At 54.3% G+C, this 17,402-nt stretch overlaps 1 protein-coding gene across 1 annotated transcript in view; it reads left to right on the top strand.

Annotated features, from left to right (window-relative positions):
* The first annotated feature begins 3,082 nt into the window (after positions 1-3,082).
* Rtn4rl1 (reticulon 4 receptor like 1) overlaps positions 3,083-17,402 on the top strand; it is a 74,500-nt gene continuing 60,180 nt past the window's right edge. The window contains exon 1 of the mRNA XM_052756046.1: positions 3,083-3,575. Coding sequence (XP_052612006.1) covers positions 3,563-3,575 — 13 coding nt within the window. The 5' untranslated portion in view covers positions 3,083-3,562. The remainder of the gene's footprint in view (positions 3,576-17,402) is intronic.

The raw sequence follows: 17,402 nt of genomic DNA, 5'->3' as shown, positions 1-17,402 counted from the left end.
CCAGCTCCCAAGCCGAAAGCTTGGTGTGGATTGCTGTGAGCCCACCGTGTGGAGGGTTGACGTCAGAGAAGTTGGCACTCAAAAGAGCCTGGAAACTGAAAAGGCTTTCTTGGAAGGATGGGGCAGCCTGAGGCCTCCAATTCCCTAAACCTTCTGGGTCCTGGCAAGCCTTTGCCCTGCCTAGACTGTCCTTCAGGCAATAGCCTTTTTTCTGATCGGTGGACAGCACTCCTGGGACCCCGAAGAGAAGGCAGAGCAGTCAATGAGACAGCCTTGACCTTTGGAAGAACAAAGCACCCGCAGAGCTGACCCTCAGCAGTCTGCACCACAGAGCAGTGGTCCCCAGGACTCTGAACTCACCCCTCCCCATCCTCCTCTTTCTGCAGTGGTACCATGAGCACAGCTGTCCCTTTAAGACAGCTCTGTGGCCTAAGGCTCCCCTGGAGGCCCTCCCTGCTTGGAAACCCCTAATTAAGGTGCAGAGAGATGTAAAAACAAGCAGCCAGGGACAGGCCTTGCCTGGGAGGCTGCTAGAGGAGAGAGCTAGGCAGGCTGGGAGTGAGCAACCAAGGGACGGGGTGGAAAGGGTCAGTGCCCCTCAGTCTCTGCCACTCTGAGGACAGGGATGGCTTGGCTCAGGATGTGTTCATCATGGTAGACAGTCTTTCTTCACCTTGATAAGAGTCCAGCCTGGGCTTCCCATGTCTCCCAGCTTCTCTGGACATCCCCAACCCCTCCGAGTGCAGGGTCTGAGCTCCAGAAGCCCACTCTGCCCCCTTGGCATACCAAAACCTAGTCTCCCTGTGGACAGCTTCCTCTCTGGCTTTAGCTTTAATTTCCATGGTGGAAAGATGGTCACCAATGGCGTGGTGGCTTCTCCCAACAGCCGCCTCATCCCCTAGGGCCTTACCTGGTCAGAGGTATGCCCATCTCCTAACACTGCTGTATAGCTTCCATCTCTAATGAGCAGCTCTGCCCCCATTATGAGGCCAGGTGTTACCGAGGAACAATGCAGCTCCAAACAATCATGAGTGTGTCCCTAAGACCTTGCCGTGCAGGACAATGGTAAGCTGCCATTCAGCTTGGATATTTCCATCTGTCCATGAGGGTCTCCCTTCCTGGGTTACTCAGAAGTCTGAGTAATTACTGCCTGATGAGAAGGCAGGCTCAGTGTAACCCCCTCCCCCATGACACCACAGCACCCACCTACAGCCACCCCCATCCCCTGGCTGGACTCCAAGTCAGCATTCAGCCCTCCCGAATCCCAAAATAACAGCTTCTCACACTCATGCCGCCCAACTTTACCCAACATACTGGAGTTTGTGGGGCAAGGGGGTCCTGGGGAGGCGGCATGGGAAGGTGGGAAAGGGAATCGCACACCCTCACTGGCGCCCACACTATGTCACTGATTACTGGGTGCTCTTGAGCTAGCTGATTAACCTCTCTGGGCCTTAGCTTTTGGGATTGCCTCCACAGCTCTCAGTGTCCTAGAGTTTAGTCTGGCAGGACTCAGGTGGTGCAGGGCCAGGAGAGTCCTACAGCTGGCAGGGACTATTACTTTGTGTTCCCAACCCTAGAAGGACCAAGCTGAGGAATGTTCTAAATAAGGTTCCTTCGGATCTTCAAACATGTGTGCATTCTGTTCCTCCTGGCGTTCCATCCCCGCTGGGTGCCCTTCCCTCTCAACCTGTTGAACCCAGACCTCGGGGGCACCTCTTCCGATTCTCCCTCCTACCTGATGCTGCTTGCTAGTCAGCCCCTTCCTGCTGCACCTTGTAACTTTTGTTGTGTTTGAACCTAGCTTGTGGGTCTTTCTTCTCTCTTATCAAATGCTTTTGATCGTCCTGAGGCCTGCGTCCTGAGCTTAAGCCTTAGGGCACTGAGTGCCTGAATGATATTGGCCTTGCTTTTGATCTTCCTATCACAGAGTCCACAGAGGACTTCTACTAGATCTACTAGATCTCTGTTTAGATGGCTGCTGTCAAATTGGCTCCATCCCCACCGGAAACCCCACCCCAGGTCAGCTCCTGAGCAAACCCCCCCCCCCCCCCCCGCTTGTTTTTCTTCCAGGCACTACCATCTCATCTGGAGTTTTCTCATTGGTCCTATTAGAATGTAGACTTCAGGAAGACAAAGACCTTCTCTTTTTCACTAGCAGAATTTCCACACAGTGTAACACATGTGTGTGTTCAATGAGTGACCTGGCCCAGTCTTTTTTTCCTTTTTCAGAGTCTTTCTTATCTCCGGCCAGTAGGGGGTGCCGGCCTCCACCTAGGATCTCTGCTGGCTTGAACCTTCTCGGCACTTGGCCCAGAGGGCCCCTACAGGACCCGCTTTCCAGGAGGTACCTCCTCCCCGTTTGGAGAATCCTCGCACGGGCAGGGTCTGTGTAGAACCAGTGGGGACCAGGGGCCCTCCAGCCGGAGATAGTCCACCTGAGCTCGCATTAGTTCCTTATAGGATTTTCAACTGGACCTCCTCGAATGCTAGCTGTCCCGCACATCTCCCCCAAAAGAACAGTGTCTTGGGACTCGGGATGGGGAAACCGCTATTTTCGCCAGAGCTGTTCTGGGCAGGCAGGGAAGAGCCGTCGAGCCTTGCGGGAGGAAGGGGCACCGGCCAGGGAGGAGACGGGACAAGGGTGTTGGACTTGTGATCAGGACTCCGGGCGGGTACACGCTTCCAGCCGCTTCTCTCCATGACCTCCAGCCGCGAAGGGCGAGCTGGCGGGGGCTGGGCTGCGGGTGCGTGCTCGGAGAAGCCTGCGGGGCCGGGGAGGGCGGTTCTAGTGGCCCGACGACCGGCCAAGGACTAGGGCAGGTACTTGGACGGACGCGGGCCGAGGATCGTCCCCGGGGGCAGGTGCAGCGAAAACACCTTGGGAGGCGGCGCCGCACGGCTGAGCGCTGCTGCCCTGGGAATAGGACGGCGCTCCGCACCGCGAGCTGAGAGCACTTTCATAAATTTTGTATGGGAGGCGCTCCGTGAGCGGGGGCGGGGAGCAGAGCGGGAGGGAGGGAGCTGAAGAGCGAGGGAGGGAGGGAGGGAGGAGGAAGAGAGGTGGGGGAAGCCGGGGGGAGGAAGGGAGGCGCCCCGCTCGGCAGATCGCTTGGTCCTGCAAACGCGCGCCGGGCGCTTTCCCCGGAGCTGGGCTGTGCGTGCGAGCGCCCTTTTGCAGCAGCCACTGCCCGAGGGGGCGGGGAAGAGGGGACATCGGCCGGCCGGCCAGGGGGCGGCGTCCCCCCTCAAAACCGCCTGCAAAGTGTTTGGGGCGGCACAATCAGGCCGCCTGCTCGGCGGAGCAAGCCACTCGCCCCGGGCTGAGCGAGCGCACCGGGTTGGTTGGTAGCGCCGCGGTTGCTAGCGGGTGCCGGTGCCCTGGGCGCCGGGCTTGGGCTCACCATGCCCCTGCGGGACCGGGTCGCCGGGCACAAGCGGATTCCCGGCTTGCCCCCGCCTCGACGCGCTCGGATTAGCTGCAGCTGGCGCCCAGGGATTTGAATTTGGACCCCAGGAGGGAGCGCGCCTAGGCCGACCTCGGAGTGGCGGCCCCGCGGCCAACATGCTTCGCAAAGGTGAGTGGGAACCGTAGGAGCAAGTTGGAGTTGAATGGAACCGGGCAGAGCCTCAAGTCCCCGAAACCGTCGAGCTCCAGGGAAATGGGTCCCGGAAGCAGCCCCCTGCTAGCTGGCTGGCTTTTGTCACAGACACCCGCCGTGCGCCTGCTGCTGGAGCTGAGATCCCGTTGGTGGCCTGTTGCGAAACACGGGGTTTGTTCATGGATCGAGTGGCCAGGCCCCAGGGGTCTGTCTCGAGGGCTCAGAGACCAGAGTAGAAGCCTTTGGTAAAAAGGGAGCTGGTCTCGGGGGACCTTTGCTTTGTTGCCATTATAAAGTTTTGCACTTGCATGCTCCATTCCCTGCGCGGGCACCCGCCTCTGCTTCTGCTGCTTCGGTGCCGGGTACCACCCGCACTCGGGTGCAGCCAGCGGTCAGTCAGCGCGCGACCCCGGCGCTCACCGCAGGTCCTAACTCGGCATCTTCCTAGCATCCTAGCCTTATCCCGAGGGACAAGCCCTGAGCACTCAGAGACCGAGGATGGGGAGTGGCAAGCGCCAGAAGTCCGGTTCCTCAAACTTTCCTAATGCCTAGATCAGAGGGACGCGACAGCGAAGGCCGTGCTGGCAGTGTGCGCGGCCGGAGCCAGGCTCAACTTGACGGGCGCTGGCTCGGCGACCACCTCGCCCAGACTCCCCGGCAGCAGGAGCGCAGCAAAGTTGGCGCGGGTGCCGGGGAAGTCCTGCCGCGCCCCCACGTGGTTGCCGTTCTGGGTGCTGTCCCTCCGGCCCAGAAAGGGCAGGTGACCACACGTGAGCCCGCGGACCCGCCACCCTCACTTCCTCGCCTCTGCATGTGTCTCTTTGCTCCGAGGTCCCAGTGGGCTGGCTGTGGCGCCCCTCTGGGACCCCCTTGTCCCTAGCCTGGGCCCGGCGGCTGCTGAGCCGCGGTGTCTGCTGCTGGCTGCTCCCGCCCTGCGGGAGCTAGCTGAGGCGGGAGCTCAGGTAGCGGAGGGGCCTGATCCCTGCGCTCCGCGCTCCAGCCTTAATCCGCCCCTGTTTCCATGGCAACAGACCGAGGTGTCGTAAGCACAGGATTCTGACCTCACAGCAGGATGGGGAAGGAGAAAACGGGCAGGGGGAGGTGGTAGAGGTGGGGGAAGCGAAGCCCCATGATGGGCGGACAGAAGCAGATACCCGATGATATCTGAGAGCCAGATAAGCAGGTCAGACAGGTGGGTGAAGAAGCCACGCCTTCCGTATGAGCAGGAAAGGCTGAGTGGTGGTCCAGCCTCAGGTAACCGTGGAGGCTTGGTTGCCCCACCGTGTAAGAACAGTCACAAACTTGTGTATGACTTGTGCCCTCCACGTGGGTCGGTACAGTGCGGAGAGCCTTTCGCTGTGGTGTGGGGCAAGTCTCTGCAGTAGTTAGAGGAGACGCTTTGCTGTTGACACCCCAGTTCCTTTCTCTGCAGAAAGACATGGAAAGTCGTTTCAGCCACTCAGCAGTGCTGGAGTGTTGACCAGTGTGTCTGCACAGGAAGGTGATTTTAGAGAGCTGAAGACAGCGGAGCCTGAAAGGCCCAGGCATAGAGCATGTAGACTCGCTCTAGTGGGGAAGGCTTCCCAGGCAATTTTTAAAAGGCTGCCATGTCTGGGCTGCAGGTCTGTGATGGAGATAATAGGGAAGAACTGACATCTCATTTCCCTTTGGGTCTTTTGTCTTTTGGCAGTTTACACTTAAGAATGAGCCACAAAGCAGCCCACACACTTTATTTATATGGTTTAGGTGCCCGGGGAGGCTCCAGCAACCTCCAGGAGCTCTCTGGTATCCTTGCTAGCCAGAAGCCCAGCTCTAGGTAAGCCCTGGTGCATTCTGGGGGATGCTCCCTGGGAGAAGGTTCCTTTCCCTGCTCAAGAGGTGGCCACTGGAGGCTTAGTAGTCATGTGTGCTTGCCACTTGGGCTGTTTGTCCCTTCCTGCACAGAAAAGGTTGGCTAGAGAGATTCCATCAATTGAAGTTCACACCTGGGTTGATTTGAGGGAAACAGAGCAGAGAAGCCCTTGCCAAGGCTGAGTGGGGCGTGGGTGGCCTGGAGCCTGCTCCTGGGACACTCTGTGAGCAATTGACTTCTGTTTGGTCCTTTTCCGGGCAATTTTCTCGTTAGACCGCTGATCTGATACCATGACTTTGTCTCTTCTGTACATGTAGAGGATGCTCAGATGCGTTGTGTGGATTGTAGGTGTGTGCCAAAAGCCAAAATATGCCTCAGGCGAATGCCAAGGGAGGTGGCCATTGAAGTTTCCGTTTGTGGAATTGTTCCCAAAGACTCCAAACAGCAAGGTTTACAGGTTGATTTGAGAAGGTGGTTGCTTAGCTGGTGCAGAATCCTACATAGGGTCCTGGACCTGGGTGAGTTTAATAGTTTATGATTTGGAAGAGGGTTTGAAGGAAGGAAAAAGTACTCTTCCTAGAGGGGCAAAGAATAGGCCCTAGACCATAAGCGTCACCTCTCTGATTTCTGATTGTCCTAGCAAAGCTATTTCTGTCAGGCCTTTTGGGGAGGGGGTTGGGGGGTTATCTTTATCTCTTAATAAACGGACTCCACTGGCCACCACTGTGTGAACCAGAAGCACCCCAGTGAAATCCAGCTGCTGACAGGGCTGGTATCTGAAGGCTTCGGCAGCTGCTCTGCCCGTGTTTCCAGCTCATAGTCTACCCTGAGAGAACCAGGGATATAAAAAGCAAGCCTCTGGTCAAGAGAGATGAGAGCCACCGTCAGGGCAAGCAAGGCCCCCGAGCCGAGCCATCAGCCTTCTCCAGGAAGGAAGGGCGGCCTGCTGGGGGTTTTGCTGTTCCAGAGTTGCAAGCATAAGGTCAGGGTCTATGGTTTTCATTTTTAGAGCTATAAAAACCGAATGCAAATCAGGAGCCCCTGGGCTAATAGCAGAGCCCTTTCCTTAAAGTTTTTGCCTTGTTAAGGAAGGAAATAGAGTGCCAAACAGGCTTTGTTAAGTGGCAGTCTAATTAATAATTTAAAATCGTGTAGCTGTCTTTCATTAGAATTTATCTGTACATCAACCACAAAATCAGTCAAACACACTCATTTATAAGTTAATGCCATCCCTAAATAATTCAGCAAGTTCTAGATTAAGGCCTGCAACCCAGTAAGGCACGTTTGTTCTCCTGGTGTCCATATCTGGATGGGCTGGCTGGCCGGGTACCTGAGTGGGTTTTCTCCTCCGTGGGAATAAGGGAAGCAGAGGAGAAAACAGTGTGGTGCTGTGTGGATTCCACAGAGTCCCCTTAGCGATGTGAGGGTCTCCTCAAGGCAGGTGTGGACTATGGCTCCATCCTTCTGAGAACAAGAGGACCCAGAATTGTGGCAGCGTGGGTCTTCTTCGCCCCAATGGAAAGAAGAGAGAGAATGTTCATGGACGGCAAAGGCACTCTTTTCTGCTGTGGGAAAAGATGTGGAGGGGAAATATGAGATCTTTTCTAGAAAGAGCTGAGATGTTTTACTTTTTTAGTCCAAATTCAGCCACGGAAGTGGAATTTCAATGTCTTCAACCTCTTTCTATCCCAATCGGGGATTCAGCCTGGTGGAAGTAACTTCACCCAAATGCTTCCTTTTATCAACCCCTGGAACTGAGTGCCTCTCCTCATAGCTCCTGGTCCTTACTCCAGAAGAGAACAGCTAAGAGAAGTTTTAGGGACACCCAGGCAGAGAGGAAAGGCAGAGGAGGTTGCTAAGTAAAGTCGGTGAGACATGGTCTCTTCTGCAGCCAGAAGTAGCGTGCGGGGTTTCTGTTTGCTTAGTGGTGTTGTTTTAAGACAGGGTCTCACTGTGTAGCCCTAGCTGTTCTGGAACTCACTATGTATGCCAGGATGGCCTCGAACTCAGAGATCTACTTACCTCTGCCTCCCAGAGTCCTGGGTTAAAGGCAAGTGCTGCCATGCCCAACGAGAAGTGAGGTAAGGACAGTGGTGAGCTTGGACAAGGTACACAGTGTGTTTGATCCCGTTCTTGACAGCTTGGGGTCAGTTCTTTGGTACAGAATCTTTAGGTCTGTTTTCTATAGGGAAATTGTCTAGGACCCAAATTCCCGGCATGAATATTGTTCCTTCACTGTAGGAATGAGCCCCAGCTCTCCTGGGCTCTGTTCCACGTTCTAGCCTCTATCCCTTCAGAGGGTTCAACACTGCTATGGAGACCAGGTAGGGAACCACAGCAAATGTGCATACATAGAGCCAGGAGAGGTTCTTGGCCAAGTCTGACAAGCCGAAGTCTCATTAGGGAAAGGCAGGGAAGGGTAGGTGTTTGCCCTCTTAACCTGAGCAGAGTTGCCAACAGTTGGGGCCCAAATAAGGGGAGCTTGTGGAGTGAATCCACCTCTAAGCTCTAGACACATCTTTGGGGTGGGGTCTGAGAAAGGACAGAGCAGTTGATGCTGAGAAGCGGGGAGCAGGCATCATGAAGGATGTCAAGAACGGGTCTGTTTGGTACCATCTGCAGTGAAGTAGTGGTTAAGGTTAAAGCAGAGAGGAGATGACAGGGAGGGAACAGATGGCCAAGGAAGCAAAATAGCTGGCGAAACGGGAACAGAGCCTCCAGGGACGGCAGAAGGCAGGACCTCGGCACCGAGTGCCGGAAGCAGCCCTTTCCTCGGAGCGTGATGGCCAGGCCGCCCTGGGCAGAAGTGAGTCAGGGAGCTGGGTATGGGGGCACGTGGATATCATCAGGTACCCAGGAGGCTGAGGCAGGAGGATTGAGAGTTAAAGGTCAGTATGGACTACATAGGAAAATACATACATGTATCACGCGCGCGCGCACGCACACACACACACACACACACACACACACACACACACACACACACACACGGCTGGGGTTATGGCTCAGTGGCGGAGCATTTATTTAGTACTATGCACGAGACTTTGGGTCTATCACCAGTGGTATGGGAGGTGAGACAGGAGGGAATGACTGGGTGGGCTCTCACAGAGCAAGGCAAAGCCACCTTGGATCTTCAGAGCATGCTTTGAAGGAGAAGGCTAGGAAGGGATTCGGATGCCACCAGGACATGCACAGCAGGGCATGGATTATTCTTCGTAGCTCACTTGGCTGCCCTGGGGCTGACCACTGTCCTCCTACGAGCAATAGCTGTTCATATCTACGTAACACTCACTGTGGGCCAAGCTGAGTGCCCAACACCGAGCTGTCTCCACAGTTACCAGCAAGATCCAGCTGTGCTTATTCTCACTTTCAAGATGGGGAGACTGGGGATGGAGAGATGATTCCGTGGTTAAGAGCGAGGATTGCTTTTGCAAAGGACTTGAGTTCAGTTCCCAGTACCCACATCAGATGGCTCACAACCACCTGTAACTCCACTGACACCTTCTGGCCTCTGTAGGTACCTGGACTCGCATATACATAACCCACACAGAGACGCATAATTAAGATAAGAATAAAAAGGAGAAACTGAGGCGTAGGCAGATTCGTGTAGTCCTTGGGCCTGTGTCCTCCCAGTTAGCCTCCTGATGCATCTGACTGTAGTCCAAGGCTCTGTGAAGAGGCCCACACTCTTCTCACCCTCTCAACCCCTAAGCTCCACTGTCTCATGTGCCCATCTGTCTTGATTTCTATGACATTTGTTTTGTGGGGTGCTAATGAGTCATTTGTGTCCTGGTAGTTTCCCCGGGAAAGCTCCGTGGCTGGGACCCAGAGTCCTGAACCTCGGTCTCCTGTCCCTTCTATTTGATGTCCCCCTTTGAGTCTAGGTGGACCTTTCCTGGTCCTGCTCTGGCTTATGCTGGCAGACACAGGACAGTTAGCCAGGAGCTGTCCCGTCTGCTTCATACTCCCGAGAAAGGCCCAAGACCACTGCTTATGTGGGCTGGTCGTACACTCTCAGCCCTCTCCCGCGGCTGCTCTCCCTGGCACCCCTTGCGGGCTAACAGCACTGGCCAACACAGCCACACCCACAGGGGTGGGTGGATGGTCTCTGGAGCAACATGCTGGCCGGGCGGTCGCAGGCTGATTGAGACAGATGCCTCCACCTGTCCTGGCTTTTCTCTTTGTATGATCCAGCCATAGCCTACCAGCCAGAATGGCACCTGCCGGACTCAGGGGCGGTTCTGTGCCCTTCCAGACACAGCAACTAACCACACGAAGCAAGCAAGGCAGAGTCTAGCTGAGTCTTGGGGTGTGGAAGAGTGAAGTCCCACTTCAGAGAGGACGCTCCCCTCCACTCAGTTGAGGAGGCATCTGGTCTAACCGATACAATGGGTGCTTCTGGGTCTGTGATTACTGCCTGGTCAGTCAGCGAAGTTTGGAGACAAAACTGCAAACAGCCCCTGCTATCTAATTCACAGGAGTCACTCTGGGGGCTTCTGTGCTGGCACAGCAAGAGGGTTGGCACAATTTAGTGTGTGTGTGTGTGTGTGTGTGTGTGTGTGTGTGTGTGTGTGTGTGTATGCGCGCGTGCACAGAAACACACCTGGCGAGCATGCAGCGGGCTCTCAGAGTGTGCAAGTCAGAAGTCCACTGTTGCAAAGCAGCACCCCCCCCAAGTGCACTGGCACAGATGTGAGCACCCACGCTCCCATCCACTAACGTGGCTTGATGCCACGGCAGGATGGTGAGCCACTCCTTTGGGGGCCCCAGGAGTGGGTGGGCCAGTGTGGTTGTGTGCCACATGTTGGGGACAAAGCTTGGTGAGTGGGTGTGTGGCTCGCCCTATAAGGGGGTGGGTGGGCACGACTCACCACACGTCTGCCAGGGGACAGGCCACTACAGCCCCCAGAGACAGAGCCTCTTGGCAGTTTACTGGCTTCTTTCCAGAGGGTGCTAGCATCATGGTGACAATTTGATTAGTCTACAGGAAACAGAGCGAAAGTCTTCCCTGAGTCAGGGGAAGAGCCGGGCTCCCAAACTCCCCACCCATGGAGGTGGGATGAGAGTTGCTATCGCCTCCAAATGATCAGGGCTCTCTCCGGGCCCATGACCAGCTGATTGCGAAGGAGGCCTTTACATAGGCTTATGTAGAGAGATTCATGAGGCCCTAGGGGAAAAATTGGCATTCTTCTTACAATGATTTATTTATAGGGCGATTGGATGATGGGATGTGGAGGCCAAGGTGCCTCCATTAGCGAGAAGCACACAAGGCAGGAAGCCTTGCTCTGCGTTTGACATTTAGTGGGGCGACTCCTACCAGGGAGCTGCTTTTTCTGTTAGAAGGTTTTGCCTTTAATGTTCTATTCATGGACTTGTCTGGGCAGGCTCAGGGAAAGAAGGAGCATGTGGTGAGATGGGCCGGGGACTGGCCAGTCTCAGGGGACACAGAGCCTGGGGAGGTCACTCAGTGGCCAGTGTGGGGACAGCCTGGGCTCTCGTTGGCATGTGCTGCCTGTGACCCGCTGCGCTGCGTGTGTACTTTCCTGTCCCTCCCCACCCCCGCTCGAGCTGATTGCAGCCCTCTTGCAACCCTGGCTTTGGCCTTGGTGACACCCCTTTCTTTCTGGGAACTGTGGAATTGTGGGAACCTCAGTTGGAGTCCTGGAACTGGGTGAAGGTCCATCTCTGTGACTGACTCACTAGGACCCTGGGCACATCTCTTCCTCTTTGAGCCTCAGTTTACCCACTGCTAATATGGCTAGATGGATAGCCTTCAGCGGTAGAACAGTAGTCTTTAATGTTTCCCATGTCAGAGCCAGGAATATACAACGTAAGGGTGGAGCCCTGGCCAGGGCTAAGGGAGGAGCTTCCTCCTTCCGCCTCCCTGCCTGCTTCTCCAGCTTAGAGACTTATGAATTCCATAGGATCCATCCTAGCAAGCTTTTGCACACTGGAAGGCCACTGGTGTGCTAACAGGGAGAATATTCCTTCTCCCCGGATCATAGGGCTTGAGAGCAGGCTCTGAAGTGAGGGGCTTCTTTCCTCTCTTCACTTTGCCACTTTGCACCCTATGACCACTTGGCCCCGGCTCTCCCATCCTGGTGTCCTACGAGAGGTCATCTGTGCTAGCAGCACCCTTGTCTGTCACCCCCCACCCCCACCCCGTGGCCCCTTGACTCTGTTGACTGTCCTGTCTCCCGACTTCCATAATGACCACTTCCCCGGTCTCCCCCAGTTGCCTTCCCAGCTTCATCGTCCCGTCTTCCGCTGAGGTGCTTCCCTGGGCAGTGCCTGGGAAGTGTCTCTCTCCCTACCCTCTGCTCTGGAGGACTGTCCACCCACCCCATCTGCAATGGCTACTTGCTGATCCCAAAGAATCTGCTGCTTCTGATGCCCACCACAGTCCGCTCAGGGGACTTTCAGATGTCCTCACTTGTTGCCTCTCTGGTACCTCAAAGTCTAACATCCCTGGTGGTGGTCTTGTTCCTGCCCTTGTCTCTCTGCAAGCTGCTGTTTCCTCCATCTTGGCATCTAGAACCATCTTTTCCCCCACACACCATAATCCTAGAACCGGAAGTCCCAGATGATGAGCTCCCCTTCCTCCTCCCCAGAGCCATCATGGAGTGGAGTCCTGGAGTCCTTTTACTCCTCCTCCTCCTCCTTTGCTGCTGTCCTAGACTCCACCCCAACCCAGCTGCCTCTTCTGCCTCCTCCACCGCCTTCACCCAGAGTAGGCTTTTCACTGTGGCAAGCCTCCACAGTGCTATGTGTTCTTGTCTCTCTAGTTTATTCTTTTCATCAACACATCAGGATTGTATATATTTATGGGGACCATGTGATGCTCTGTCACTCACCAGCTTAAAAACCTTCTCTCCTGCAGGGGATGGCCCAGACTCCCTAGCCTGGCTGTCAAGGCCTCCCCCTTCCCCCTCCCCCTTCCCCTCCCCACTCTTGGGCTGCCTCTCCCCACTCCCTGTTTTGAACTCTAAGCTCCAGGATCTGCTCAACAACTTTCCATTCTCCTGAATCATATTTCTTCCTCATCTCTAAGGATTTGCACAAATAAATCTGCCTAGAATACTCTTTTGTTTGTTTGTTTTGGTTTTCCGAGACAGGGTTTCTTTGTTAACAGCCTTGGCCGTCCTGGAACTCACTTTGTAGATCAGGCTGGCTTCAAACTCACAGAGATCCGCCTGCCTCTGCCTCCGGAGTGCTGGGATTAAAGGCTGCGCCACCACGCCCGGCCCCTAGAGCACCCTTGATTGCTTCCCTCCACACTCCTGGTCTTCAGATGGCCGCTGACACCCGGCCAGCTTCCTGGGAATGCATCCCTGGACCAGGGAGGGGTCTTCTATCTCCTTGTGCTGGCATTTTCTCCGCTTTACAGCAATGACTTTTCTGTCCCCGATGGCCGGTTGGGTTCCGTGAGAATACTGGCCACCACCTTCCCCATTGACCTTCTAACCCATTCACTGCTCTCCTGTCTGCCCCTCAAGGTTGGCTGTCCACGTTCTACAATGGGCTTATGTTCAAGTAGAGGCAAGTCGCCATGACTTCTCTGTATCCCCACAGGAAAAGCCACCCACAGGTTTTCCCAAAAGCGCAGCCCGAAAAGATTCCAGCAGGTAGTTTCTGTGGGAAGTGATCCTGGGAAATGCCAGGAGCCAGTGGTGAGCTGACAGAGAGAAGGCAAGAAGCCAAAAAAAAAAGCCTTGTCACACAGCTTCCCACGTGGCCATCCAGGACTTAAACTCACAGGGGAAACTTTAGGGTACAGTCTAAGAGAGTATGCATCTCCTTTATCTCATCCAGAGAGGAAAGCAGGGAAGCCTGGTGGGTTTACACTCTTACCCACCCTCCCATCCCCCACCTGAAGCATTCAGGGGCCAAGCAAGACTTCTGGAGAGGTGTGAATGCCCAGGTGCTTTTGGCCTTCTCTAGGGTTGAGCAAAGCCAGGAGCTTCATTGCTAGAGAAAGCCTCTGGCAAAGCGGGGGATGGAAGGGAGGCTGTGGGAAGCTGAAATGGTCCAGGCTTGAACTGCGGGCAGGCCCTGGCTGCATCTGCCACCCAGTTCCTGCCAGCGCTGTTCTTCGTGTCTGGGCTCAGTAGGAACACCTTTCCCTCCCTGAGCCCCAGTATGCGTCTCAGGGTTTCTTGACTCTCCTGTTCCTACTCATCAAACTATTCAATCCAAGGCTGGGCGGTGGTGGCGCACGCCTTTAATCCCAGCACTCAGGAGGCAGAGGCAGGTGGATCTCTGAGTTCCATCCAGGTCAGCCTGGTTTACAGAGTAAGTTCCAGGACAGCCAGGGCTACACGAGAGAAATCCTGTCTGGAAAATGAAACAAAACAAACAAAAATACTCAGTTCATGGATACTCTGTTTCCAACCAGAATCCATCTAAACCAGCCTCCTGCACAAAGTATATGTAGTGCGTCCATAGAATGGGTGACCCGCTAATAAATGGTAGTTGATTCTACACATAGGCTCAAATACAAACATCTTAGCAGGAAAACTTAACTTTTTCATTATGTTGTAGCCATAAGATTAAATCATGAAATCCTCAAGGTTTTTGTTCTGTTTCCTTGAGACAGGCCTCAATATGTTGCTCACTGGCTTTGAATTTCCTGGTTCTAGCCTTTTTACTGTCTTGGTCTCTAGCTGGGATTTCATGCTCTAACTTCAGAGCATTTCAGGGGGAAAAAAAGGCAGTTTCTAGAGCCAGGAGAAGCTGTAGGGCAGGATCCCAGGGTGTTTGCTGTGAGCCCCCACCTTCACCCCCAAAAGCAACAAGGCCAGGTCTAATTAGCTCCAAGTCACAGGAGGATTCAGAGTGTGCAGGAATTGATAGCTTGTGCGAGCCCAGAGCTGTCACGGTGCCTTCCTTTAGTCTCCTCCTCCCAGGCATAGAAAGAGGCTGGGCAGGACAGGCTCTGCGTGGGGGGAAAAGAAACAACACTCTCCCTTGGAAAAGTTTAGGTTTGGGCTCGGCAGACTTTTCTGGAACAAAATTTGCACCATCGATTCCGTGGCAAATGAAAATCTCTGGTGGGCACGCTGGGCTTCCGAGATCTGAACTGTTTAAATGAGGCTGGACCTAACACGCGGGGGTGAAATTGCTATCCGAAGCCGAGCGAGCGCAGGTGGTACCTGGGGTGGGAAGACTGCTCTTTTGTTTTCTCTCCAGTCTGTGAAAATGACTTGCTCCTTTGAACTGATGCTCTCCTTTCCTCACAGGCGGCCTCAGGGTTGCTGCCCAGGCCTGTGGTTTCAGTAGAAAATCCGAGCAGAGGGAGAGAGGCTGGCAGAGGGAGAGAGGCTGGCGGCCCTGCACAGGGTCAGACAGAAAGATGCTGCCGAGGGGCACATTTTATCACCCAATCCGACGGTGGGGCGGAGGCTGGCCAGGGGCTGGCTGCAGGTGGCTCTCTTCTGCCTGTAACTGGCCCGCTGCCCCTGGAGCTGCTGCCTGGAGGACACATTTGATTGCAGAATCAAGGCTCCTTGGAAATGGGAGTGTTGCAAGATGAGCACCCTCTGCTTCCCAAGCCTCCAGAAAGGCAGCTCTGAATACAACCTCACTGTAGTTCCCTTCCTGGCCTCTCCCCTGCCCAGCCTGCTCCACCTTCTCTACCTTGCTTTTGACATCTCTGGATCGTCATCTTGCCTATGGCTCAATACGGCTACCCGAGGCTTACTCTTTAAGTAGGCCTTTCTGCTTCCCCTCCCATAACGCACTGCTTCGTGCTCTGTTGTCAGGGTTAGCAGTTGTGTTTACCAGAAGAGAGACTCAGACTGAATCAGCCAGGCCACGGCTCTTGTCAGGACATGTGATGGGTTATGGCTACCTTCAGATTTTCTCTTCGTCGGCTGAGGCAAGAAGGGTATGGGAGGGCTGTCTGCCATTTCACAAATATGGATGTCACAACTCTTGGGATTTGGGGGGTTTTTTTGCTTTGAGGCAGGGTCAGTCTTAGTTCAGACTAGCCTCAAAATGTAGCCCAGGCTGGCTTTGAACTCCCCACAATCCTCCCAAATGCGGTGATTACAGACACAAGCCGCCATACCTTGCTGGATGCAATGGGTATTGACTGGTGGCCTACTGCTATCTGGGCAGGGGATGCTGCAAGGAATGAGCCAAGCCCCCTGCTGTTATGGACCATACACTATAGTGGGGGTGGGAATAGGTAATAAACCACTGACTATAATCTCTCAAGTAAGGCTAAGTGCTTAGCAGAAAATCTGCAGAGTTAATTAAAGGATACAAGGTAACTGGAGAGCTTTTGATTTAGAGAGATTGGCTGGGAAGCCTTTCTGATAAGGTGATATTGGAACTGGGACCTGAGCAGAGAGAAAGACTGAGCTCTGTAGGTGATCAGAGCTGCTTCAACCTGGGAAGAGGTCTCTCTCCCCACAGTGAGAGCCATAGCAAAGCACAAAGACCCTGAGGCAGGGGTATGCCTGTTAGTATAGCGGTCTGCTCTGGGGATGTGGGCAGAGCTAGCATTTTGAGAAATGGCCTGAGAAGTTAGTTTCACAGTCCTTTGGAGAAGACCAGAGCTTAAGGCCCATCCCAAGTTTATCAGTCACCATTGGACAGGGTACCAGTCCTGATGGAGTGAGGGAGGTTTGGGGGGTCTGGAGAGCCCCTTGCCTCAGGGTCAGACTCTTTCCTTGGCTATTTCTGTGGCCAAGATGTGGTCAGAGGTTGAGTCTCAATAGCCCTTCCTTTCTATTGCAAAGCATATGCATGGAACTGAGTTATTGTACAATTTTATCTGGTCACTGGCTCCTCATGCTTTTGTCTCTGTTGACAGTGTTGGTCAGGCCTGAGCCCCTGTGCATTGTAATCATTCCCACTTAGCTTTGTTTGGTTTGGGTTTTGGCCATGCTAGGGATCAAACCCAAGGCCCTATGAATGTTAAGCCAGCACCCTGCCACTGGGTACACCCCTGCCATTTCCTGGGTAACTGAATCTCACTGTGGTACAGAAGGAAGCAGGTAATAGTCTGGATGGAGTCCCTACTCTCCAGCCTGATGGGAAAAGCCCCATGTTGGGGAGAAGCCACCGGCTGGAGAGAAGGTACGGCTGGAGAGAAGGTACGGAGAGAAGGTACGGGAAGCTGTAGGTGTCAGGGCAGGTGGTTGGTTTCAAGTGGGGACAGGTGGCTGGAGGGGGCGGGTCCTCCTCTCCAGCTCACCTGGCCAGACTTTGAGAGCAGGCTGGAAGGCTGTGTGGGCAGCACAAGGCGAGCAGTCCATGTCACCAGGTGGCAGATCGGTGGTAGCAGATTAGTGGTCAGATAGATTGGCAGGAGTTTATTATTGCAGACCCTTAAGTACCAAGGAGGAGGAGGGTTGGTTAGCTCAACAGCCACAGAGTAATTTTTTTGAACTTGCCAAATAGTACATACCCATGGTAGAGAAACCACAGGTTTTCGAAAAGGAGAAAAATCACTGAAATCTCACAGCCCGAGGAGCAATATAGAAGCTCGGCCTGCCGGGCACGGGTGCTTCCTCCTGCAGGCCCTTCCTACAGCCCTGTAGATGCGCCCATCTTAATTAACTGTACCCCGAGCATGTGCCACCGTCTCCACTTACCCCAGTTATTGCAGCTTTTGTTGTTTTGAGACATGGTCTCACTATGTAGTCCTGGCTGGCTTAGAATTCACGACGTAGTTCAGACTGGCCTTGAAATCAGAGAAATCCTCTTGTCTCTGCCTCCTGAGTGCTGGGTGTGTACCACCACAGCTGGCCGAAGTCTAAGTTACAGTGACTGTAAATGGTCTATAATATGCCATGCAAAGTCCCCGGAGATTTGCAGGACCACTGTTAGAGACCACATCGTGGCCAACATCTGAGAGATTTGGCCGTGACCTCTGAGAGAGGAGGTGGGGCTCTGCAGGGAACCGTGTTGATGAAGTCCATCATAGGAAGTGAGTGACGTCC

The sequence above is a fragment of the Peromyscus californicus genome, unplaced genomic scaffold, assembly GCF_007827085.1.
Source record: "Peromyscus californicus insignis strain IS unplaced genomic scaffold, ASM782708v3 Scaffold_3__1_contigs__length_106647218, whole genome shotgun sequence".
Taxonomy (NCBI): domain Eukaryota; kingdom Metazoa; phylum Chordata; class Mammalia; order Rodentia; family Cricetidae; genus Peromyscus; species Peromyscus californicus.
This window is presented reverse-complemented; position numbering and strand designations above follow the sequence as displayed.